The sequence below is a fragment of the Gouania willdenowi genome, chromosome 6, assembly GCF_900634775.1.
Source record: "Gouania willdenowi chromosome 6, fGouWil2.1, whole genome shotgun sequence".
NCBI lineage: Eukaryota > Metazoa > Chordata > Actinopteri > Blenniiformes > Gobiesocidae > Gouania > Gouania willdenowi.
In genome coordinates, this window is record NC_041049.1 from 4,185,634 (window position 1) to 4,211,451 (window position 25,818).

Below are 25,818 nucleotides of genomic sequence, written 5' to 3' on the forward strand. Positions count from 1 at the left end.
ACAAACACTCAGTCCCAACACTCACAGTCACCGCTGCAACGAATGGAGGCGAGGACGCTTTACTTTGGATAAATCCTGGATTTTAACAACCGTTTGGGTTTAAAAGAGAGAAAAACACCAGATTTTTATTGTTGTTGTTTTTTTTTTGTTTTGTTTTATTCTCTTTGAAGCCAAACGCTGTCCCCCACATTTCCACGTTGAGCTCGATTAGCTGTCATCGAAAAGGGCGTGTGCGGTTTCACCGATTAATGTGGGGATTTGAGGCGTTCTAGGTTGTTTTCTGTGACAATATTTGGGCGTGAAAGAAAAGGGAAGGCGCTAAGGCACAAAGGCACTAAGGCAGAGCCGAGGATGGGATGCACGCTGAGCACCGAGGACAAGGCGGCGGTGGAGCGAAGCAAGATGATCGACAGGAACCTGCGGGACGACGGAGAGAAGGCGGCCCGGGAGGTCAAGCTGCTGCTGCTGGGTAAGGACCGAGGGGTGAGGAGGGGACGGTGGGACACACCCTGCTGTGAAGCCCGTAAACACACCATGGGTCTCACACTGCGGTCCGCGGGCCACCCCTGGCCCCCACGGCTCTCGTTCTCCAGGCCCGCCCCTGGTCGTGTATTAAACAAGTTTAAATTACGTCAAATATTATTACTGTAAAAGGACCATATTACAATTAAAATAATCTAAGCACTACGGGATTAAAGTCGTTATATTTCGAGAATAAAGTTGTAATTTTATGAGAATAAATTCGTCAATAAAATCTTATGTTTATGAGATTGAGTCGTAATATTTTAATATTAAAGTCGTAATATTTCAAGATTAAAGTCGCAAAAATTTTAGATTAAAATCGTAATATTTCGAGAATAAAGTTGTTATATTTTGAGATTAAAGTTGTAATTTTATTAGAATAAAGTCGTCAATAAAATCTTATATTTATGAGATTGAGTCGTAATATTTTAAGATTAAAGTCATAATATTTCAAGATTAAAGTTGTAAAAACCTGAGATTAAAATCATAACAATTTGAGATTAAAATTGTAATATTTTGAGATTTAAAGGGCTAGTTCGCCTATTTAAGACATGACGTTGTATGCAATCCTCACCAGCACTATTGTGCATACACATTGTCTCACTCAGTGGTCACCTCCCTGGTCCGAGTTCTGGCCGCTTGAAGATGTTCAAGAAAGTAGTCCCGGTTAGTTTCCGGGGCCACAAAACTGTGCGTTTTTAATAGAAAAAAATATATGCGTTTGAAAGCTTGATTCATTTACATCACAAAACCGCCCCGGCACTATTTTCTCTTCCGTTTCCATCAATCCGCGCTGCCGTCAACGTCATCGGTGCGCCTAATCCCATCAGCTGTTGATAGCGCGACTCGCGGACAACATGTCTGACTCCGAAACTTCCGATGATGAATGCAATTTTAGCACAATATCAGATGAAACAGATGATGAAGAAAGTAATTTGAGCAAAACGCCAAAGGGATACCTTTATGAACCGGAGTACACCGATGCTGAACTTCAGCAGATGGAGATAGAACTGCCCTAACTGTATGTGACTTCAAGCACACTTATAAACACGATGATACCAACACACGTTACAGACAATAACAGCAATAGCGAGGCATCATATATTGCTATCATTGCCCCGGTTAGCTCAGTGAATATTTGTTGTTGTCTCTGATCTTTTTGGATTGTTTTTTTAGTTGATTTGTTTTTGTTATTTTGTGTATATTTGTTGCCATTTTGTGTCTTCATTTGTGTTTTCATGTTTTGTACATGGTTGTGTTTTATTATGTCATTTTTATGGCAGATTTCAAATGTGAATAAGGAACCATAAAAACATGTTGCAGATAGTAAATGTGCTGTTTTGTAAGTTTTTGGCCTCATATTGTGTATTTTTGTTGTTGTTTTGTTTGTTTATGAAGTTGTTTTTGTGTTTTTAATTCATTCAGTGGTAGAGTTTCTTGACTTGGTGTAATTCCGTTGTCGTTTTGTGTTTTTTCGGAGTAATTTTTAAATAATTGTGTTGTCATTTTTTGGTGTTTCTGCTCTTGCATTTTGTGGTTTGGGTTTTTTTTTTCTTCTGTTTCTATGTTTTTTGTGTAATTTTGCTGTTGTCTTCAATCTTTTCGGAGTGTTTTGTTAATTGTAGAATTTTTGATGTTTCATCTTTGCCATTTTGTGTGTTTTGGGGAGTCATGTTTTGTACATTGTTGTTTCATTTTTATGGCAGATTTCAAATGAGGAATAAGGATGTTTGTATTCCACATATTGCCGACAGTGTGTGTGTATTTTTCTGTTCTTCTGTGGATTCTTTTGGGAGTATTTGTGAGTCAAAGATCAGTCTCGCATGCTTAGCTTAGCTTAGCACCTGATCCAGATCAGATCGGATAATCACTTTGTGCTACAACCTGCAGCGATGAGCAGTTTCTAATAAATCCTTAAACATAAGCAGCCTTTGATCCACTTCCTTCTTATTGATATCAAAGTCCTGGATCTGTGCAGACACGAGTTCTCTTTCATTCCTCTCAGCAGGAGACACTTCGGCCTTTGTCGGTCACTTACTCGTGTCTGAATTCTTCTTTTGGCTTTCGAGGAGAAACCCCTGAGCTTTCAGAAACTGGTGGAATTTCTCAGATAGAGCAAATATTAGCGTAGTTACGGTCTTTTAAATAAACGGATCCCTGGGAAACCCGGACATTTTCGTGAGTTTTTAAAATCCAGCCGGACGGTCCGAACAAGACGTGAAAAGAAGAGATGTTTGGGTGAATCTGGACGTATGGTCACCCTAATATCCAGGAAGTTACGTGTAAATAAAACAGTGTTATCCTTGTAAATAAAGGCCGTAGGTGAAGAACTTTTCCATGGAGCTTTGGGAAATGTTGACATGCACACACATGGTATGTGGGTTACCAGGACAGTCAGTAACACCTGACAGCAGGCACACAATCAGGGCTGTTTGCAGCTTCTGTGCACAGAAATCTGAGCCCGAGTGTGAGGATTGCTTCCCGTGTTTGCAGAACTCGTGTTTTTTTTACATAATGCAAGAGCAACAAATGACAGTTAAGATGTTGGTTTTGCTGTGTTTGAACACGAAGCAGCATATTTCCCACATTCCTCGGGTGCTTGCAGGCCAAATGGGAGTTGTTGATCGAAAGCGAGCATGTCGGGTCAAGTCGTTTGGGCTTTGAATACCAGTTTCATCCAGCCTGACACTAACTCTGTGCTGGAGCTTTGAAACCTGCTCAGTTCAGGTTAAACATGCCCTGATCACCGTCTGTCAGGCTCCTCTGTGACCACTTCCTTCTTTAAGGCTCGTCTGATCCATTTGCTGTGGTGGTAACCTGGTAACCCTAGTCAACGTGGTCAGGTTTCTATCCTAGAGTGACACACAGACACGGCAGGGGAAAGGAAAAATGAGAACCAGCTTCTGCATTAAAAATGAACTGAGACGGGCCTTTGGAGGGTGGAATTCACCTGCAACGGAAAAAGAAACATGAACCGGGCTCATTTTTTTCCCCTTTATTTAAAATCAGACCCCAATATGACGCAAAAATATTAGAGCCAGACTGAAATTTGAATTAATCAGACCCTCCAGGAATTTGCAATGTTGCGATCGCAACTATTAATGCAAATTCAGCCAATCCCCGCGAATTCTGCACGGCACTGCAATTCTGTTCAATCACCACAACATTTCCACAATTTTAAACAATCTGACTAAAGATTTTGGTCGATCCGTCCGCCTTGTGAGCCATATCAACTTTAGAAGCCAGCAGCCACCATCAGCCGCTGGGAGTCCCCCGGTGCGACTGGAATCACTATTTAGTCTGGTTACAGACTGTGTCACAACAGCCAAACTGACTCTTTCGAACCAAATAGCGTCAAACGTGCCTCACGAATGCAACTGTTTTAATGATCTCCTGCTGCTCTAGAACAACTTTTAAAGGAAATAACCTGATTAAACCTTTACTATTATATATGATCTATGATAGAGCTTCATTACAGGTACCGTCAAAAACAGCAGCAGTGACCAATGTCATTGGTGCGTACACCCCCTGGTGATATCTGCACTCACACATTTAAAAATTGCCGAATCCATGAGACTCTTCTAGGCCTCAACAATCACAGAAATTGTCCATGAAAGCCTGGAGATACTGATTATTTACAAAATGTAACTTAATCCCTTATTTGCATCGACATTTTTTGCGATTTTTGATTTTGAGAGTGATTGGGTGAATGAGCTGATATGTAAAGCGCTTTGGGACTGCTTCAGTGTGGGGATAAAGCGCTATATAAATCAAGTCCATTTACCATTTGATGTCAGTAATGATTTCAAATTTGGGAAATAAATCATTGTGTACACCCTGAAACAGAATTTGAGAAGATTTGAAGCAGAAAATCAGATGTTCAAGACATGAGCGCATTTAGTGGTGTTTAGATTCAACTGGTGCCTTATGCTAACTGGTGACTGAGTTTGTGGGTGGTGCCGGACTGGTCAAAGTTGCTCAACCTAATCCCAAACTGGCCGACGTGTATCATCAGACCAATAAATGACCTGGTTTAGAACCTGAGACACAGGTTAGGTTTAGAACCAACCCAGCATTGGTTTGAATAGATTGGTTCAAAAACATCTGGGGATGATGAGATTAGGATTATAGATGGTGGACAAACAGGACCATTCTAGAGCGATTGTTTTTGTCTGTCTCAGAGCGTTTCCAATCAAAGTCTAGAGTGATTAGGAACGCTGTGAACATAACCGCTCTCACAGCGGATCAAACACAGGAAGTATCGGCAGTGACGTAGAGCACATGGGATTGTGGGTGATCAGCAGAACCAACGACTGTGCAAAACAGGGCAATAAAACCATCAAAACCACTGCAACTTGTTGCTGCTCCATTGATGAATGGCTTTGACCCATAGATGAGACCCCACCCCCAAACTTAGCTCATATAACTGCACCAGAGGCTGGAGATCAGGAGCAGATCAGAAGTTGCGCTCTGAACACAAACCGAGCCAAACCAAGGTGTTAAAATGATCAGCTGTCCTCCGCCCATTCGGACCGAGTCTGGGACTAAACCGGTGTGAAAGCAGCCTTCTTAGTTGGAAGTGCTTTTCTTTTGAACTCCACATGTGACGACGTAACAGTAGCAGAAACGTCATTGTTGGTGGAAGCATCCAATGTCCAGAATATATATTTAAAGGATTGTGCATTGACTGTCACGTTTAAAGTATGTTAGTCATGTGACCACCTTTTGAGTACAACCTTACATTCCTTGTTAACCTTTTTTTTTTTTTTTTACTTCATCATCTGCAGGACCTAATTATCCTCTTCATCATATCTGCACACAGAAATAGATTTCCATCTCTGCAGCCTACTTCCCCTTTCACTCATTGTTTCTATACATGTTCACGTTATTATTAAACCGTAACTCCCATCATGACCACGTCCCTGCCTCACCAAACATGAAGATCCTGGTAAAGGATCACTAGGCATCACCAGGATCAATTGATTGTGCAAAGAAGAAACAATATTTTCACTGTCAGTTTCCATGATTGATGGTTATGGTTTCCTCGACGGTTGGTCAACCTGACTGTGGATGAACTGGGAGTCCTTCGGCAGTGACTCACAGTGAAATCCCTGCAGAGGAAGAAGAGGAATTGGATGGTTACCCAGAGGAATTATAGATGACTGAGGAATTGATTCTTGGACTGTGAGTGGAAGAGGAAGATGATCAGCAATGGGTCCAGAGTGTAGAAAACATGTGGGAAACCTATATCACAGTGGGGGCCACAAAACTGGGATTATCTGATTCAAAGGGCCCCGCTATCAATGAAACTAATGATACGATTCACGATTTGCATGTCACGATACAATATATCCCGATACTAAACAATACGATAGATATCACGTTGTCAATAATTACAAATTTCACCCTTAGTTTTACATTTTTTGGATCAATATGATAATTGCACAGTGAAATATTGTGATATATGTTGCTGAATCGTTTTTTTTTTTTCTTACACCCTTAATTATCAACATTCATGTCAGGATTCAGAAAAATGACCAAGCTGAGCATTAACACAGGAAAGAACCAGGAGTTGAAAATCATAGAATTTAAAGGTTGCAATAGCTCACTTAGTTTTCCATGTTAGCTGTGCTGTATGAGCAGCATAGCAACAGTGCTGAATTCTTCCTAATTGTTGTTTAATACTCCATTACCTTTTTGTGGTAACGGAGTGGAATGGACCACATTAAAGTTGTTCACAGCCATCACACACTGACGTACAACTCAAGGGTTCCTGTTGTAATACCTAATGTCCTTCGTTGTCTTTTATAAACTTTTCATCAAAAAGTTGTTTTCCGGTTTCCACGGATATGGTTGATGTAACGGAGTGGAAAGGAAAATTGCTGAAAATCATCAATCAAACCTGCATTATAAAAAATAAAAATAAAAACTAGCCAAACTGGAAAGCTACAATTTTTCTGCTTTATTGAGCAATACACATTTGATATTTCAGTGGGTAAAAATGTTCCTGAAAACAATTTGTTAAAAAGTATTGGGCCCGGACAATATTTTTACCAAATGTGCCCCTGATGAAAAGTTTTTGTATATATTTTAGTTATTTCTGATTATTTTGGTAGCCGTTTTAGGTTTTCTTTAATAATTTTGTATGTGGCACAACGTTTTGCACCTTGACATCTCGTATCACAGAAACCACATAGCCCGCTTTTATTCTCCTGTTTCTGAATGTGACCGTAGAGATAGACCATTCCCACTCCTCTTCCTCTCAAAGAAGCCAAACCGAGGAGATGATCAGCAGAAAACATGGCTGCAATTTGCTCTAATTTTTGGAAGAAGAAAAAAAAAGAGGCCTAAGTTTTTTTTTTTCTCTTCTTCTTCTTTTCCTACTTTGCGGGTTTGCCTGAATTTTCCAAAAAGAGTTTGAACCGCTATAAAGTGAAACCAGCTGCTCCACTGGTCCCCGATTCTCTTCGGAGTGGGTGTATCAAAGCTGTGGCCTGTAACATGATGACTCAGCACTCTGAGTGCAGAGGTCAGGCCTGTGAAACCCCTTCCAGATTTTCTACGTTCGACTCAAAATCTGTGGAGTTTTCCTCCAGCATCAAAGGCCACACCTGCCTGATGTAGTCTGTGTTTAGAGGCCGCGGTCGCATCCGCTGAACAAACGCACGTGTCGTTGATTAGCATCATGACCTGGACACTGAACTATGTGAGCCGCGTCCAGCTCTGAACAGTCAGAGCCATTTATTATTAGTGCGTTTGCAGCTGGCGTCCATTAGAGACGTAATGGTTTATTGTGTCTGTGAGCAGCGGTTTCTCTCAACGCTCTGTGCACTTTAACGCTGAACAGCTAATGCCGCTAATGTTGAGAGAAGAAGAAGCTTTTCTTCTTTCTGCAGCACACAATGATACTGGAAGTTACAAAATACACAAAACAGAAAAAATACACAAAATGACTGAAGATACTCAAATCTGTTGTTTTTTGTCAGTTTGTTAACCATTTGCATTATTTGTGGTCCTTTTCTGTGTTTTGAGAGTCATTTTGTGTTTTTTCTTTGCTGTTTTTTGTATTTTTTTGTCATTTTTGTTGAATTTTTGTAGTTTATTGATGTAATTTTGTGTGTTTTGAGGAGTTATTCTGTGTGTTTTGTTGTCTTGTTGCTCATTGTCTTTATGTCTTTTTTGTTGGAACTTTGTAGCTTCTTGGAGTCATTTTGGCAACCGTGGCTCAGGTGGTAGTGGGTCGTCTTCTGATCGAGAGGTTGGGGGTTCGATCCTAGTACCTTACTATGTGTCGAAGTGTCCTTGGGCAAGACACTGAACCCTAAGTTGCTCCCAGTGGTCGACTAGCGCCTTGCATGGCAGTCCTGTCCCACTGGTGTGTGAATGTGAGAGTGATTGGGTGAATGAGCTGATGTGTAAAGCGCTTTGAGACTGTTTCAGTGTGGGGATAAAGCGCTACATAAAATCAAGTCCATTTACCATTTACCATTTTGTGTGTTTTTAGAATAATTTTGTGTATTGTTTTGTTGTGGTTTTATGTATTTTTCTTTCATTTTGTTGACTTTTGTAGTTTTTTATGTAATTTTGTGTGTTTGCTGAGTCATTGTGTGTATTTTGTTGTCATGTTGTGTATTTTTAAGTCTTTCTGTTGGTATTTTGTCGGTTCTTGGTGTAATTTGTGTATTCTGTTGTTTTGTGTGTTTTTCTGTAATTTTGTTGACATTGTGTAGGTTCTCTTGGTCATTTTGTGTATTCTGTTATTGTTTTGTGTATTTTTTGTTCTTTTGTTGACTTTTTGTAGTTTTCATGTCATTCTGTGTGCTTGGGGAGTCATTTTGTGTATTTGTTAGTCTTGTTGGTATTTTGTAATTTTGTTGACATTGTTTTGGTTCTTGGTGTCACTTTGTTTATTCTGTTCTGTATATTTTGTTGACTTTTTGTAGTTTTTTTAATTACAGTAATTTTGTGTGGTTAGGTAAACATTCTGTGTATTCTGTTGTTTTCTGTAATTTTGTTAGAATTGTGTTGGCTCTGGGAGTCATTTTGTGTGTTTTTAAAAATTTACACTAGATTTTGTAAATTCTGTTATCATTTTGTTCATTTTTCTGTCATTTAATTGACATTGTGTAAGTTCTTGATCTAACTTTGTGTGTTTTTGGACTCATTTTGTGTATTTCGTTGACATTTCGTAAGTTCTATCTTGGAGTGATTTTGTGTTTTGGTTTTGGGGACCATAGAAAATTAGGCCACAATTTACCCATGTCTGCTTAATGTCAGGTGACGTAGCTCCGTAGGAATTGGAAATGTGGTGAAAACGCAGACATCATCACGTGACGAGTCAAATATAATTTCATAAAAGTTCCCGTAATATGATCCATATTTTATAGAAGCTAAAACATTTGATGGTCGTTACTCAAAGTGCAGTACTCTCATCTTCCTTTACCCTTTGCTCTCCTGGTCCTCCTGAGGTGGACTTGACTTTGGCTCTCGCCGTCTGCTCCCGGGTCCCAGAGGGTTTTCACAGCTTCACACATTCTAGTATTTGGCCTCAGGGCACGGAGAACGTCACAGGCCAATCACAGCCCTGCAGGGCGCCTGAGTGGTGACACGTAATTACAATAATGTGTGCTCAGGTGAGTCACATCTAATCATCCTGAAGGAGAACAGAGCGACGTTAACGCTCCGTTCACACGTCACCAAGGAGACGGAGGGAAACGTTGGAGCTCTGAGAGAGCGTCCATTTATATTTGAAGTCTTTCTTTGTATCGCTCAAGTACGACCCAGCACCATGTTTGGTAAAGTTGATTCTCAACCTTTTCAGCCTGTGACCCCCAAAATAAAGGTTCCAGAGAGTGGAGACCCCCACTGTATCTGAAGGTGGTTAAACACAGACATGAACATTGAAGAACAGTCATGTGGAGACAAGGCCATCTATAAAGGGGAGAGATTTTTGGGGTCCATCCATAAAGTCAGTAAAATGATGGTCCATTGTTCTATGAATCTGTGATAACCACATTTATTATTATTATTGTTACAGGTTTCTGTAGGTGCAGAAAAATAAAGAAAAATGGGCTCAAATTGTGAAAAAAAAATTCTGCATCTGGCGACTCTCTCCTAGTGTCTCGCGACCCCAAGGTTGAGAACCCTTACTCTAAAGAACCATCACATCGTGTTGACTCAGGGTTAGCGTCGGCTGATTCCAGAGCATTTTGTGGATGTTTACCTGTGAAGAGATTGTCAGGGACATCTTGCCATGTGCATTCCCAGCAGTCCCTGAGGTGTTTAGATGAAGACACTGATTGCTCATTAGTTGATCTAATGTAGCTTATGTTAATGGTTGTTACGGCACAAAGAGTGTAGCCTCTGAGAGGACAGCAGATGGCTGTGATTGGTTCATGGGATATTTTCACTCGCAGGACGACAAAGTGCATTAAAAGCAGAAAAAGGAAAAGCGACGAACCCGATACTCCAAACACACATTTGTGGCGTCCTGGATATCTCGGCAACGGTTGCCATGGAGCTGTGATGTTATCCTCCCTCACCCCGGCTCATCACTGTTGAACGAGACTGGTGTAGACATTACTTTATTCAGGCGTCACGAGCCTTCACTCCCACAGTGTGATGAGCTTTCTGCAGAACAGCTTGTTGGTTCCAGGACAGACAGTCACGTTCATCTGATTAAACTTTAGCGCTGAGTCATGGCACTTAAGAGCTGTTGTTCCCTGCATTCTGCAGATGAACTCAGGTTTACTTAGTGGCTTTGGGTTTCATCCATCGACTGAATTCAAATTGGGTAAAACGTTACATGCATTTTTAATTGAAATGACCCACGATTTATGTAAAAGAAAAAACACAAAAATAAAAACAACTTAGTATGCTAGCTAGGCTTGTCTGTTATATATGCTATATATATATATATATATATATATATATATATAAAGCCTATGTTTTTTTTTTTAGAAATATTAAATAGATTTTTTCAGAAAATATGGATTTTCAAGAGCCTTCTCTAGGCAGAGAAACAGAAACCTGAAGAAGAAGCTCTCATCTATGGGTCAAAGCCAGCGTTTAAGAGTGCTCAGAAACTTCTTTTTTCTCAGTTTGTTCTTTTAACAACATTCATCAATGGAGCAGCAACAACTTGCAGTGGTTTTGATGGTTTTATTGCCCTGTTTTGCACCATCGCCGGTTCTACTGATCACCCACAATGCCGTGCGTTCTACGTTGTTGCGATACTTCCTGTGTTTGATCCGCTCCGAGAGTTCACGGCGCTACTAATTGCTCTAGGCTTTGATTGGAAAACGCTCCGGACTGTTCCGTTTGATCTACTTTAGACTTGGTTAGCGTGTTCATTCCGCCCAAACGAGGCGACTATCAGAGCAAACGAATGCTAGAGCATTTTTTTCTCAAGGATCCGTCGGTGTGAATGCACTCAAACTTTCAGTGAAAATCACCCTTAAGTTTTCCACAAAATCCTGCGCAGTTGTGTGATTATGTAGCGCAAGATTTTGAATAAGATTATCAGTTAATTTGACATATTCGTCCATTTGCGCCACTTACTAAATGTTCAGTCATCTGTTTTCAGGGGAAATTAACATATAAATATGTGATATATGGTCCCAAAACGTGCATGTCAGATATTTACATACAGTACATGTCATATTGTGCCTGATTTAAAACATTTTTTAATGGTTTAGATGTATTTTTCCATTTCAGAATGTTGAATTCACAATTTCCATCCATTTTTTGTGATCATGGAAAATTGGGATCACTAGGTACAATAAATACTAGGTGTCAGTGAGTACACAAATCTGAGTACTAAAAAGTGCTATCGGACACCCCTAGTGAGTACTGTAGTGAATAACAATATTAGGGCTGTCACTTTAACGTGTTATTTGCGATTAATTAATTACAGGAACGATAATGCGCTAAAAAAATGAATGCCGTTAAATACTTTTTTTTAAATTCAATTCAATTCAACTGCTCCTCAGGGATGGGATAAATGCAGAGGACGAATTCCATTAATGTACTAACATTACATGGCCAATTAAAGGCGAAAGCCCCGATTTAATCTTAATCTTTATGTATATAGCGCAAAATACAACAAAGTCATCTTAAGGGCTGATCAAAATATAAAGTCCATAGTGAAAAAGAAGAAAGAACCCAACAAGATCCAGATGATCATGCTCCAAACAGCGCGGAACCTGTTTCATTTCCCAGTATACCCATAATACTGATGCACAGGCTACAGTACAAGACGGGAGACAACCCTAAGACTACCGAGCTTCTCAACTTCGTTTGCGTTAATTTTAGCTTTTAAAAACACCAGATGGAAAACACAAGTTTAATTGTGTGAAAATTGAGCAACAAAGAGTTTTCCAAACATCAGAGCTTTGCAACCTCTGCTACAACCTCACTGCTAAACATGTAGCAGCTAGCACAGACAGCTAGTGCAGACACTCATACAACCTCTACGTGCTCCGAGTGTTGCCAAAACTGGACAAGATGACAGGGTTCAGAGCTGATGTTCTGATGTTTTATTTCATCTGTATTGTCTATTATTTAACTGTGCAAAAAGGCCTCCAGCAAAGTCAGAGTAGACGCTTTTAGCTGGAACGTCACATGAAGACCTCAGGTTAGCTTGTTTCCTAGTTCTTCTGTGATTGGTTCACTATGACACAATCAACACAGTGACGAGTTCAACCCACTAAGAGATGCCAGTTCAGGTGGTTGGGGCATGTGGTCCCAAATCCTGAGAAAGTTCATCCTCCATCAGATATAAATGTTATAAATATTGTCTTGGGATTCTTCTTCTTCTTCCGTCTTGTCTTTGTCATCTTTAACGACCACAGATCACAGGATGTTTGTTTCCCAGAGGGAGAACTGAGAAGGGCCAGAAAACAAGTAAAGGTTTTACAGCCGAAACCTTTTATAGCTGAAGATCAAGGCGTTGTTCTTACCTCTTTAAACACTGCAACCTGACTCGACAAATATTAGTCCTGTGCTACCAGGATTCCATCACGAGTCTCATCGCTGAAATAATATGAGGTCAAATATTTGAATGTTTCCTGTTCTTGCCGATAGATGTCCTGTCTTTGTCCATTTATTGACCTTTCTGAAGTGAACGTACACATATTTCACTGTGATGTGTCCATTAACTTTGAGTCTACAGCTACAAAACAGTTTATATCTTTGTTCTTACGTTAGCAAACATCTCAGCTTCGGGCCAACCCAGAACCAATGGGACAGCTAAAGGAAGCAAGTATCACAACTGCTAAACTAAACTAGACTTAACTAAACTAAACATACTGTTCAAAAAGAAGACAAAATGAATCTCGCTGGAACTATTACATGGAAGTCAAGTGAAACTTCAAAGGAAGCATCAAAGGCGATCAGCAGATCTCCTCTGACGAAGACTGGCAGTTGACAGTCGAAACATGTCAGGGGATAAAACAATTTCCTGAAAAACCTTGTCTGAATAAACAAGACCTCAACTTAACATAGAACTCTCTCGTGGTCAGTTCTGGTCAGACTGCCCTAAACAGGCCAAATACCATTGTACACTGATGGCATACACCAAGGCTTCTGCCTGAGGAGGCGCCGCTATGTCAGTGTTACTAATATATTTATTTGTTTATGTGATTGGGATGATGCACAGTAATGAACATCTGGATTTCTTGTAAATTTTAATTTTAAAATAAAAACATTTGAATATATATAATTAATTAATATAAATAATATTTGAAATTAAATGTAAAAAAAAAAAAAAAAAAAAAATTATAAGCCCATCTCTTATTAAATACATTTAAATTAAATTAAGGGGGATTACTTATAAATTTAAATTTAAAATAAAAAATATTTAAATATATATATAATTATTATAAATAATAGTTCAAATTAAATTAGCATAGATTTGTAAACTGTTTTGTGTTTTTCAGGTGCCGGCGAATCAGGAAAAAGTACAATCGTCAAACAGATGAAGTGAGTATTTCAGCGCCGTACACACACACACACACACACACACACTGAGCACTTGTTACTGTATTTCCATTGGCTGCTGTGATCCGCTGTTTGTTTTCTACAACAGCTACAAACAACAGTCGTTCTTTCAGCTACTCAATGTTGCAGCACAAATAGATGCGTGCATAATAAGGGCCGTGCCCGAAGTGAGAGTGTGTCCTGCATAGGAATCACATTTCACACGTGTAGACTCTCATCCATCAGCAACAACACACACATCTATTACAGTCGTGTGCTTGGTTTTAGAGAAATGCTGAACATTTGCTTTCAATAACGTCCACAAAACGGCTTCACCAAAAGTGGTGAATGTTCCACAATTATTAACCAATCACAACACTTTTGACTGATGGATTAGTCTCTGATTCACACCTACGCACCCCAACCTTATCATTAGCCTCTGGTTGCACAAAGTAGTTCTAATTCATTCATTTCTTGAGGAGTATGTTGGTGTAGTTTTTATTTTTCTAAAGGATTCATCTCCTGCAAGCATGGGCAACTGGCGGCGCGGGGCCCACATGAGGCTGTCTGCCTAATTTTGTGCAGCCCCCAAAGTAAACACACAAACTGGCTCCAGAAACACAAAAGGATGACAAATACACAAAATGAGTCATAATACACAAAGCAACAACGAAAACACATGAAACACTAACAAAAACCCACAAAATGACAGAACAATACACAAAAGGACAAACATATGCATGGCTACAGACATAACTGAAAAATACACAAAACAATAATACACAGAAAAGACTCATAATACAAAAAACGATGACGAAAACACATAAAAGAATAACAAAAACACGTCTAATGAGAGGAAAACACATTGAACAACACTAAAAATGCGCAAAATTACATCAGAAATACAAAAAAAAACTTTAAAAACACACGAAACAACAACAAAAATGCATAAACAAAAAGAGAAACACACCAATTGAGAGCAAAATACACAGGACAACAACCAAAACACACAAAATGACAGAACATATACACAAAAGGACAACAAAAATAACCGAAAAATACATAAAATGACTCATAATACTCAAAACACGAAAAAAAAAAGAATCAAAGCACACCAAATCAGAAGAAAACACACAAAACAACAACAAACACACTAAATGAGAAGACAATACACGCGACAACAAAAATACAGAAACTGACATCAGAAAGTAAATGATTGAAGTGTTTAATGGTGAGTGATTGTGATGCTGTCCGTCTGCAGAATCATCCATGAGGCCGGTTACTCAGAAGAGGAGTGTAAGCAGTACAAAGCGGTCGTCTATAGCAACACCATCCAGTCCATCATCGCCATCATCAGAGCAATGGGACGCCTCAAGATTGACTTCGGAGACGCCGCCAGAGCTGTGAGTGTACCAGAAGTTTAAAAAACAGAAATAAAACGTCAGGCAAATTTTAGGTAAAAGAAAAAATCTAATTTTGAATTTTAAACTTCCAAAATGTAATTATTCACACATCATTAAAATTTTAATAGATTCTAACTACATTACTAGCTTTTTAAATATTATTGATAATTTGTCATAAAAATTACACCATATACTGTAAATGTCATAATTTTTTATTTCATTTAAAAATAATAAGAAATGTGATCAATCATTTTTGTTCAGCATAAAAAAAAATCAATATTTAATACATAGTTTTGATTTGGGAAATTTATCCCATATGTAATGCATATCCCAATATTTATAAATACTTCCAATAATCAATTCATAAAATAACTGTAATTTGTGTGTTTGAGTACAACAGGCTAATAATACTACTAATAATAATATTAATAATTTAAAATTATGTATTTAATTTAATTTAATTTAATCATGGGTACCCATTAGCTTCAGCCGTGGTGGTTGCTAATCTTCTTGGGGTCCATAAATAAAAAAAAAAAAAAAAATCAAGATTCTATTGCATGTAAGAACAAAAAATAGTTAATGTCAAAAGTATACAGAAACATTGCATTAAAATGTCAAAAAATCAAGTCATTTAAATATGTGTAAAGTTGTCTTGTCGTTCAGGTCTCAAGGCAATTTGTCTTTTTTTAGAGCTTTTCACTCATAGAACAGACATTTGTAAATAGTTGGTATTAGTTTTCACAGTTTTAATAATTGTGTTTTGGATTCTTAAACCAAACCTATTGTATCCCTGTTTGTTTTTTGGACCGTTAAAGGTGCAGTCCGCAACTCTCAGATCCCTCTCTCCCCCTCCCTCCCCACTACTCTCTTGCCCTACCTCCAAACTTTCCAAAGTCCCTATCTCAGAGGAGCTAACAACGTTAGTCCGACAGCAACATCACAGTAATATAACATGCACTGTTAAAAGCATATTACTGCAGCGCTTCTCGCTCTCTCTGTGCACACACCTCAGCAGCAACAACACAGTGTCACTTAGAGCAGCCACACAGAGCCTGCTACGCACACATGAACACATGCACCTCAGAGTTCTAGTGTAACAATTACAAATCAAACATAATGTAAATCTAGCAGCAGTAATTACCTTTCAAGCAGAAAAGTCACCAATTCTATCTTCTACTCCTCCAGACCATACACTGTAAAAAAAGACGGCGCTCCGGGAAAGGGGTGGGGCCTGTGAGCAACACCTGTCAGACAGCCCATCAAACACAATCCTGGCTCTGATTGGTTCTTTTTGCTCGGTCACGGTGCATTCTGGCAATCTGCCAAAGGCTGCAAGAGCAGCAGGGGGCGGGGCTCAATGAGTCTGTTTTTTTCACACAAACTTCTAGTTTGATGTAAAGCTGTCCTTACATAGTGCCAGCTTTGGCAAATATGACAAAAAGTCACTTGTATGAGAGTTGCAGACTGCACCTTTAAACGTAGTGTTTGGAGGTTTAATTGCCCTCCTGTAGCAGCCTGATGGTGTTTTTCCTCTGTCAGGACGACGCGCGGCAGCTGTTTGTTCTGGCCGGATCAGCAGAGGAAGGCTTCATGACGGCTGAACTAGCCGGAGTCATCAAGAGGCTCTGGAAGGACGGAGGAGTCCAGGCCTGCTTCGGACGCTCTCGGGAATATCAGCTCAACGACTCAGCTGCATAGTGAGTCTCACACACACACACACACACACACACACACACACACACACACACACACACACACACACACTGCACGTTTAGACCTTTGCACTGTCAATATTTGTCTCCCGCTGTGAAACGCAGCAACTGTAGAGTCTTTGACCACACACACACACACACACACACACACACACCAGGGTTGTGGTCAGTTATAATTGTAATTGTGAAATGGATAATTAATTGCAATTATGACATTATAATTTTAATTGTAATTGAAAAATAACTTTTGCTGTTTTAGTAATAATTGAATATTAATTGTAATTTAGTTCAGATAATTGACTTTGTAATTGTATTAGGCATGGAAATTTGATTCAGTCATAAACCAATGAAACATTTAAAAACGTTGCTTTTCTTGTCAATTATTGTTAGGCCTTTAATTTAGATGAATTAATTACAAAGTCTCCAATTAATTATATCCATCCATCCATCCATCTTCATACCCGCTTATTCCCGTTTTTATCAGGGTCGCGGGGGTCTGCCGGTGCCAATTTCCGGCTCTCATAGGGCGCTGGGCGGGGGTACACCCTGGACAGGGCGCCAGTCCAATTAATTATATAAACTTTTTAATTGAGTTCCACCACTAATGTTTATCAAACAAAAAAAAGTTAAACTTTTGCTTCAACAACAGATTGTGATTCTATTAAGTTCTTACGTTCTTTAAAAAAAACTAGTTCTGATAAACTACGGTGGGGCCCGCAGAACGTCTCTGCGTCGAACAGCACGGACCACGTTCCCGAGAATTCAGTCAAATGACTCGGTTCCACTGAGTAAAACAAATCAAATTGTGCGATGTAAAATTGTAATCTACGTTGGATTGCCTTTGAAACGGTATATCACACACCTACGTATGTTCCGATAAATTTAGAAATTACCCGAAAAGGGGTTGGGCTCTTGACATCTGTTAACCCTAGCCCTAACCCAAATTACAGCCCAATTCAATGAGCATTAACAGAGGAGTAGAAAAATGGCCCTGGTGCCCCCTTGGCACATCCGGCGTAATGGGCCACATTCATATGTTGGTATGTGTGTGGTATGTATTGGTATGATTCGGTACCACCAACTGTCGTAATATTTGACTCACAAATAAATGAGAAAACCACTTTAATGGCAATTGCAGAAAAAAGGGAGGTGGGCCCCCCGGTCCCCTCAGGCCCCTAACTGAATTGTGCGAGGCCTAATCGTAATCTATGTTGAATTACCTTTGAAACGATATATCACACGACTATGTTCAAATAAATTTGGAAACTACCGGAAATGGGGGGTGGGCCTCAAATTGAAAATCGCACTTGTGTGTCGATGCATACGCATCCATAGATTGTACGAACCAAATTTCAGCCCGATCCGTTCAAGAATAGTAGAGGAATAGCAATTTTAACTTGTGTACAAGAACAAAGAGAGTGGTGTTTGAAGTTCGGTAGCCCGGCCTAAAAAAGGTACATATCTATAAAAGTGTATGTTTTATGAAAATAAAGTGTAATCAACTTCCAGCTAAAATGCATTGATGAGTGAGGTAGTTTAACAAGGTCTGATGTGGTTCACTGACACCTAGTGACTGGCCGTTTACGTGCTATGCATATGTTAGCGCAATTAAATGTTTGGGGTTTTTTTAATGGATCGATGTGATAATCTTACCGTGAAACATTTGATTTTATCTCACACCCTTCAATCCCGCGCATATGTGTAATTACATAGCGCAAGATTTTGAGAGAAATTTTACGTATTTGTCGGTTTGCTCGACATCCCGTGACCTGTTTTCTGCGTAAAAAAAAGTGTGTAGCTCCGTGATATTGTCCTAAATGTGCATTTGACGTATTTCCGTGTCGTGTTGGGGCCTAATTTAAAAAAAATAAAACCGTTCAAATTACTTTTTTCCATCTGGTTTTCATTGTTTTGGAGCCATTGCTACAAGCACCAGTGGTTTGGTCACGAGCCAGTGATGTAAGTCAGTTGGAACCCCCCCCCCACTTCACTGCAGAGGACACAAACCATTTGTTTGTGTTACTTTATCTCCCTTTTGTTCTTCAGCAACAAACTGAGCAGAGCCCAACCTCGTATGACCTCAGAGATACGTCTGAAACCATGTGTGGAGTGAAGGAGATTGGCCCTAAAGTTTCACAACTATAGGGAAAGAAACGTTACGCATTTTGATTCCCAGCAGGGAACTTCACTTTGACCAAAGTGTGAGAACACCCCGGGCAGATGGCTGGTTCATTACAGGCCCACAGCTCAGAGAAACACACGCACATGCACACACGCACACACACACACACACACACACACACACACACACTCTCTCTCTCTCTCTCTCTGGAAAAGCCCAGAAGGGACTTGTGGAGTCAAGGATTGCAGCCAGCCGCTGGGGGGCGGGCATGCAACCGCATACAGGCGCACTGCCTCGCCCATCCTGCTGGGAGGGAGGGGCGGTGGGGGGCCAAAGAAGGCATTGAGTCAGGGGTGTGAGTGTTGATGAGTTTGTGTGTGTGTGTGTATGAGTGAGCCCGTTCACTTCATCTCTGCACAGGGGTTCTCAACCCTTTCAGCCCACCACCCCCCAAAATAAAGGTGTTTGTTTGGTCATTTAACATGTTTTTGGAGTCATTTTGTGTATTTCTGTTGTTACTTTCTATATATTTTTGGTCATTTTGTGTTTTTGTTGTTGTTTTGTACTTCATGAGTCATTTTGTGTGTTTTGGGAGTCATTTGTGTTCTTGTTTTGTTTATTTTTCTACTATTTTGTTTCAGCTGTCTTCTTAGTTTTGGAGTACATTTGTGTATTTTTGTTGTCTTTGTGTAGTATTTTGCAATTTTGTATGTTTTTTGTGTATTTTTGCTGTTTTTTAATGTTTTTATTTTCATTTTTGTGCATTTGGGGGCCACGCAAAATTAAACCGAGGGTGGCCCCCGACCCGCCAGTTGCCAATGCCTGGTCTATAGTCATCTTAAAGATGTAAATCCTTGTTTTTTTCAGAAATAAAATGGGTTAAAAGTGACCAAAAATGGTGCAAAAGGTCGTAGGAACAATTAGTTTAAACTGGCAAATAATGGGCATGACAAATCAAAAATAGTGAAAAGACAACAATGGGTCAACATATACAACATTAGGTGGAAAAAATGTGCAGAAAAGTCATTGAAATTTGATGGAGAAATGTCAGAAATGGGAGTATACGTGGAAGTGCAAACTAGAGCACATTAATGTTGAAATAGTTTGATTTTCCCCCTAAAATCTGTCCCACTTGAGATCAAACTGCTCCATATTTGGCCCCTGAACTAAAATGAGTTTGACACCGCTGCCCTAAAACATTTGACTGCACATTGACTGACTTTACCCATAAATCCTGAGGACTTGTGTGGCTGTAATGTGTCCTTCCTTCTTCTCTGCGCAGCTACCTGAACGATCTGGACAGGATATCCCAGGCCACCTACATCCCCACGCAGCAGGACGTCCTGAGGACCCGAGTGAAGACCACGGGCATCGTGGAGACACACTTCACCTTCAAGGACCTGCATTTCAAGTAAGAGCATCCCCCGTGGAGAAAATTTGTGCTAAAGTTAGCGTAGCAGTGTGGCCCTCAGATATACACAAGTTTTAATATTCATCTTTAGAGCGATCACTTAAAGTGCTTCTGGATTGTTTTGGTTTGTTTTTATTTAATATTTTACTGTTGAGTTGTCTTATATTTGCCTTAAACAGTCAAATATAAGAATGGTTATTTTTTTTATTGTCTTTTAACCTTTCCATGTATATTGTACCATATTGCTAGAGGTGTAAGGATACACTCAACCAACGATTCCATTCAAATCCTGATAAAAAAAAACTCAAATTAAAGATTCGGATGTAATGATGCACTTAACAACTTTCAATTTGAATACATTTTTTACTAATATATACAGTATATAATTATTTTCTTCATATAACCTTCTTACAAACTGTTTGAATTAATAAACCAAAATAATATAATATAAACCATTTCTTAATTTATCACCATGCAAAGTTGAACAAAAATATATATCTGTATTAATCCAATGTGAACATTTTTAAATCAAAGTTAAAGGCACTTTTTTTCTCTACTGCATATGATTGAGAGAGAGATTTTTTGTCATGTTGTTGATGTCATGATGATTTTACTGATGATTTTAATTGATTTTACTGATGATTTTAATTGATTTTACAGATGATTTTAATTGATTTTACTGATGATTTTAATTGTTCTTATTGATTTAAATGTTCTTATTGATTTTAAACAATTGAATGTTTTATCATGTAAAGCACATTGAGTTGCCTTGAGTATGAAATGCGCTATATAAATAAATTTGCCTTGCCTTGCCTTGCCTTAAATCAAGGAAGTTCTGCATGCGTGAGTGCGTGCGTGCGGCGGACGGTTCAGGCTTAATTTTGATCGTTATACCACCCCATACTGTTTAAGCAGAGTATCGATGCACATACTGTACTGTAGCCATTATTATGTTATTCATTTGCATCAATTTTTAGCCTTTTTAGGAAATATTCTTACCTCCCTAGTTATTGCGTATCTTGAACTCAGTATATCGTCCCACTGGCACAACTCCAACCCCTTAACTAGACAGAATTTAGACAAAATGAGTCAAAAATGTTCCCTTTATTGGAAAAAAAAATAGTAATTGTGATTATTCTTCTTCAAAACAAATCAAAACATGTGCAACCACATTTTACAACAGCAATGATAAAGTATTGATAACAAATAATAAAGCCCAAAAACATTTTTGGGGTTTTTTTGTCATTTTTTTTTTTTTATAAAATGACATCACTCCCCTTGTACCATTTGAGAACCACTGGTGTAAAGTCAGAGGTTGGGAGTTAGAATCTACAGATGTAACTTGAATTCTCCACGTCTTGTCCCAGGATGTTTGACGTTGGAGGCCAACGCTCCGAGAGAAAGAAGTGGATCCACTGCTTCGAAGGCGTCACCGCCATCATCTTCTGCGTGGCCCTCAGCGACTACGACCTGGTGCTGGCCGAGGATGAGGAAATGGTGAGTCTGCCCCGCCCACTTTGTGTTATCTAGACTTTAAACTGTCTTGAAAGTAGAAAAAAGATGCAAAAATGCATTGAAATTTGATCAAGAAGTGGCAGAAATGGACGTAATGTAGCAAAAATGCGATAAAAGTGGCAAAATTATGGCAAGAAAAAGTGATGAAAATAGGTTTAGATATGGCAAGTTTGGTGTAGTTACAAACCACAGCCTTAGGAGAGATCTTCTTCTCCGCTTCATTGTCTACTACCAAACCTGTCGCCCCCTGCTGTCACAGATATTTTTGGGTCAAAACTTTTTTAATTCTCTTTTGGTAAACAAAAGAGGTTTACATCGGCATCTTTAACTTTTACTGATTATTTTAGGGCAACCAAAAGCAGCACAAGTTGTCATTTTGACAGAAAAAGCTGCGAAACGATCTATAAATCAAGCTGAATGTTTCACTCCAATAGAAAACAATGCAGTGGGGCCGTGTGACATCATCAATTTCAAGAGGGCGGAACACAGGCTCTAAAACTGTTCAGTAGTCTTATATTTTTTAAAAGGCAATTAAACTAATATGGTGCAAAATAATGAGTTTTGTTAGACATAGATCTACTAATAAGTGCATTTCAAAGGTTTTAGGCCACTTTTGTAAAAACAGTGAAGGATCCTTTTAACGCCTTCTTCCCTTTTGTGTCCCTCCAGAACCGAATGCACGAAAGTATGAAGCTGTTTGACTCTATTTGCAACAATAAGTGGTTCACGGACACCTCCATCATCCTCTTCCTCAACAAGAAGGACCTGTTTGAGGAGAAAATCAAGAAGAGCCCCCTGACCATCTGCTACCCCGAGTACGCAGGTGAGAGCATCGGCGAAACGAGTTCAAGTCTCAAGTGTCCTCGTGTTGCGTTCACGTCCCACTTGGCGTCTTTCTTCCCCAGGCTCCAACACGTACGAGGAGGCGGCGGCCTACATCCAGTGTCAGTTTGAAGATCTGAACAAGAGGAAGGACACTAAGGAGATCTACACCCACTTCACCTGCGCGACGGACACCAAGAACGTGCAGTTTGTCTTCGACGCCGTCACAGACGTCATCATCAAGAACAACCTGAAGGACTGCGGGCTCTTCTGAGCACAACCACGGCCACTAAAACCTTCTGTTTTTCTGTAAGGAACGCATTCTCAGATGACGTGAAATCACGTGTTAATGTACGACTTAAATGGAACTGAGGATATTTGTAAATCAGGGTCAGAGGCTCCACTGACTAATGCGCGATAATTATTGGACCCATACATTTACTTTGCAAACTTCTTTCCTCAAACAGAAATGGCGATATTATTATTTTAAACAAAATCAAGTGGAAATTGCAATCTCACGCTAAATATAGCTTCACATCCATGTTTCGGGAAAATGTGATTTGTGATTGACTGTGATTTGACGCCACTGATTTTGTCCGTATTCAAGTGTTTCCATGGAAACACCAAAATGTCAACATCCTTCATTGTTTAGTCAACAACTTTCTATTGAAAACAGAAGAAAAAAAATGGCGTTGAGCTAATCGCGGTCTTTTTAATCTGGTGAAGAAACTGAAGAAATCATGATAAGAAGGATTTAAGAATGACATTTCTTCTTAAAGACACTTTTTGGCTTCAAGGCCATCGTTGCATTCATCTACTGAACTCCAAATCCCACAATGCAATGCACAGATTTTCTCCAGAGTGATTGGCTTAAGCAGCTTGACTCTTTCTCTATTGTTTTTATTCATAAATATCTTTCAAGAATAATCAGCGCTCTCATACGGCCTTACGTAATATTTGCATACCTCACCATGTGTGCATGACAGAGCGTTCTGTGCAGTTCCGCTCACACAAGACGAACAATTCCAAAGTTGGGTGGCCGTGATAACGGGGTCAGTTTTGATCCATGTCTTAAATCAGATAAAACATTTTTTGTGTATTTTACATCTAATTTTAATATTTTTGGAGTGGGAGTCTGAGAGAGTATTTTTTCAATTACGGTTTCAATTATAATTATGTCATAATTCTAATTAAATACCAATTATGTGATTACAATTATAATTGCAGCCAACAGTGACACTGGACGATGGTCCAATGACGTCTTGTTCTCAGCCAATAGCTAAAAGTCAATTGTAATAGCTGGGTTTCAGCCTGTAGAGGGCAGTCACTCTTAGGGTGCGCTCACACCTAACGCAGCTTCAGCGACTCTGGTGACGAGATTAGATTGTAAATCAATGTAAATGACTTAACGTCAAGCGACGTCCAGCAACTCAATCGTGTGGTCCGAGTCGCTGGAAGTTGCTGAAAATGTTGATGTTTCCAAGCGACTTTGTGGGAAACTGTGTCGCGACATCCAGTCGCTAATAAGTTTCTCCCCACGTCACTTCCCCAGTTGTCACATCACTGGTCATCGATGAAGCGAGTAAAAATTTACGAAGCAACTTGTGTCGCTGAAGTCGCATTCGATTTGAACGCACCTTTATATTTTACAACAAAATGCGCATTCTTACTTTGAAAACGGCAAATTTCTGTCACATCGTACTGTGTGATAAAACAGACTTTTCTTTCTTCTAGCATTGAATTTTTGTGTTTTTAAAAATTTAAATCAACCAGTTTTTAAAGTTCGATTTATTCGTTTTCGGTCATAATAATTTTTATTTTTAAATTTTATTACTTAAAAATGAAAAACAAATGCCTACTAATTTTTTTTAAACGTTTTTAAATATTATTTTTGAAACAGAAACTCTATGACCTCAACATACACTGACCCGTCTTTTCTAAAGTCCTTTCCCGTTCGACCCTTGATCTAAACCAGTAACCGAAGAACATAAATACTCTTTCAAACAATGCATGAAGCTAATGTTCCTCCCTCTGTTTTCCTCCTCAGGCGGTGCAGTCGCACTTTGGAACATCTTCAGTGGGGAACATGAGAAGAGTCGAGAGGACCAGTCACGGACCAATGCTGTACTTTATCGCCACTTTCAACAGCTTTATTTAAATTCTCGTCCCGGGACCTTTCTCGTGTCGTGTGTTTGTAACATTGTATGATTCCCGTTTGTTTCCCCCGTGTTTTTCTGTTTGTCGTCATCTTGGAAAAAGAAACGAGAGGCTCACGTTTCTGCCTCTGCCGTCGTCTTTGGGAAAAAGGAAAACTTAGCTGTGGGTGGAAACGTTTCTTTTCTTTTCTTCCTTCCCTGTTATAGGACAAAGAAAAGGGGAAGTAAAGAGGACTGGAGCGTGGTTGTTGGTACTCGTGCCTTGGCATGCCTTTTGCTCGTCCCAATGCTTGTTCTGTCGCCTGCTGACGTGTTCTAGACATGACAAGGTTAGCCGTTTCCATATGTCGGTGTCCCATCTCAGCACTGAGCTGTCGGGGGAGGAGTCCACTCTCCTCTGGTACATGGGAATCAAAGCGTAGCCTCCGACCTCACCCTGCACAATGCCCTCCCCCTTTATTGACAATGGAGCGCCTTGCCAGCCAATCAGAGAGTACAATACTGAGATGTATATTGTAAGATTCACCCTAGAGTTTAGGGTTTTTAAAACAGTGTATTAAACATCCAACCATCGAGTGTTTTAATACCAGCCTGTGGCACATTTTACTGTATATTTAAATGTATTTGGTATTATTGAGAGATAATCCCGCGTCCACATGGTTTCAAAGGTTTGGGTTTCGGAGACGAGCCCTGCAGTCCTCGGTCAGTTCATGTAACGAAACTGTCACAAACTGTCAGTGTACGTGTGTGTTCTCCGTGGAAGGAGAACCTTTGTAGACTCATCTCCCTTATTTTGCTAATAAAACCATTTACAAGCCACGTAGCCGTACTGTGTTTTTACTAGAACTGAGACTTTATCGTGTTTATCGCAAATATTTAAATACAGCAAAATAGTGCACTAAAAAACAAAAAATTCATTTTTTCAAAAGGGGGCGCAACAGAAAAGGTTTGAGATCTCTTGCTTTAGATGATATATTAGTGACGTAATACGAACTCATGAAATGGCTTCAAGTTTTGCACGAAATCCCACTACGGCTGTGCAGTGCCATGAATCTGATGATACAATTCAGTATTTGCACGTCACGATACAATATTTCCCAATACTAAACAATACGATATACCGTATTTTTCAGACTATAAGGCGCACCGGATTATAAGGCGCACTATCAATGAATGG

At 39.5% G+C, this 25,818-nt stretch overlaps 1 protein-coding gene across 1 annotated transcript; it reads left to right on the plus strand.

The window, feature by feature from the left end:
* gnai1 (guanine nucleotide binding protein (G protein), alpha inhibiting activity polypeptide 1) lies at positions 1-25,460 on the plus strand. The gene is made up of 9 exons (XM_028449058.1): positions 1-469; positions 13,461-13,503; positions 14,762-14,903; positions 16,443-16,600; positions 20,020-20,148; positions 21,516-21,645; positions 22,333-22,486; positions 22,569-22,794; positions 24,533-25,460. The coding sequence occupies exons 1-8, from the start codon at positions 352-354 to the stop codon at positions 22,757-22,759; spliced, it is 1,065 nt and encodes a 354-aa protein (XP_028304859.1). The 5' UTR covers positions 1-351; the 3' UTR covers positions 22,760-22,794; positions 24,533-25,460.
* Positions 25,461-25,818: the final 358 nt, after the last annotated feature.

Excerpts from the sequence above, each read along its gene's own strand:
- gnai1 (XM_028449058.1), top strand. The coding sequence starts at position 352 with ATGGGATGCACGCTGAGCACCGAGGACAAGGCGGCGGTGGAGCGAAGC. Across the intron at positions 470-13,460 it reads GGTCAAGCTGCTGCTGCTGG|GTGCCGGCGAATCAGGAAAA; the intron begins GTAAGGACCGAG and ends TGTGTTTTTCAG. Across the intron at positions 13,504-14,761 it reads ACAATCGTCAAACAGATGAA|AATCATCCATGAGGCCGGTT; the intron begins GTGAGTATTTCA and ends GTCCGTCTGCAG.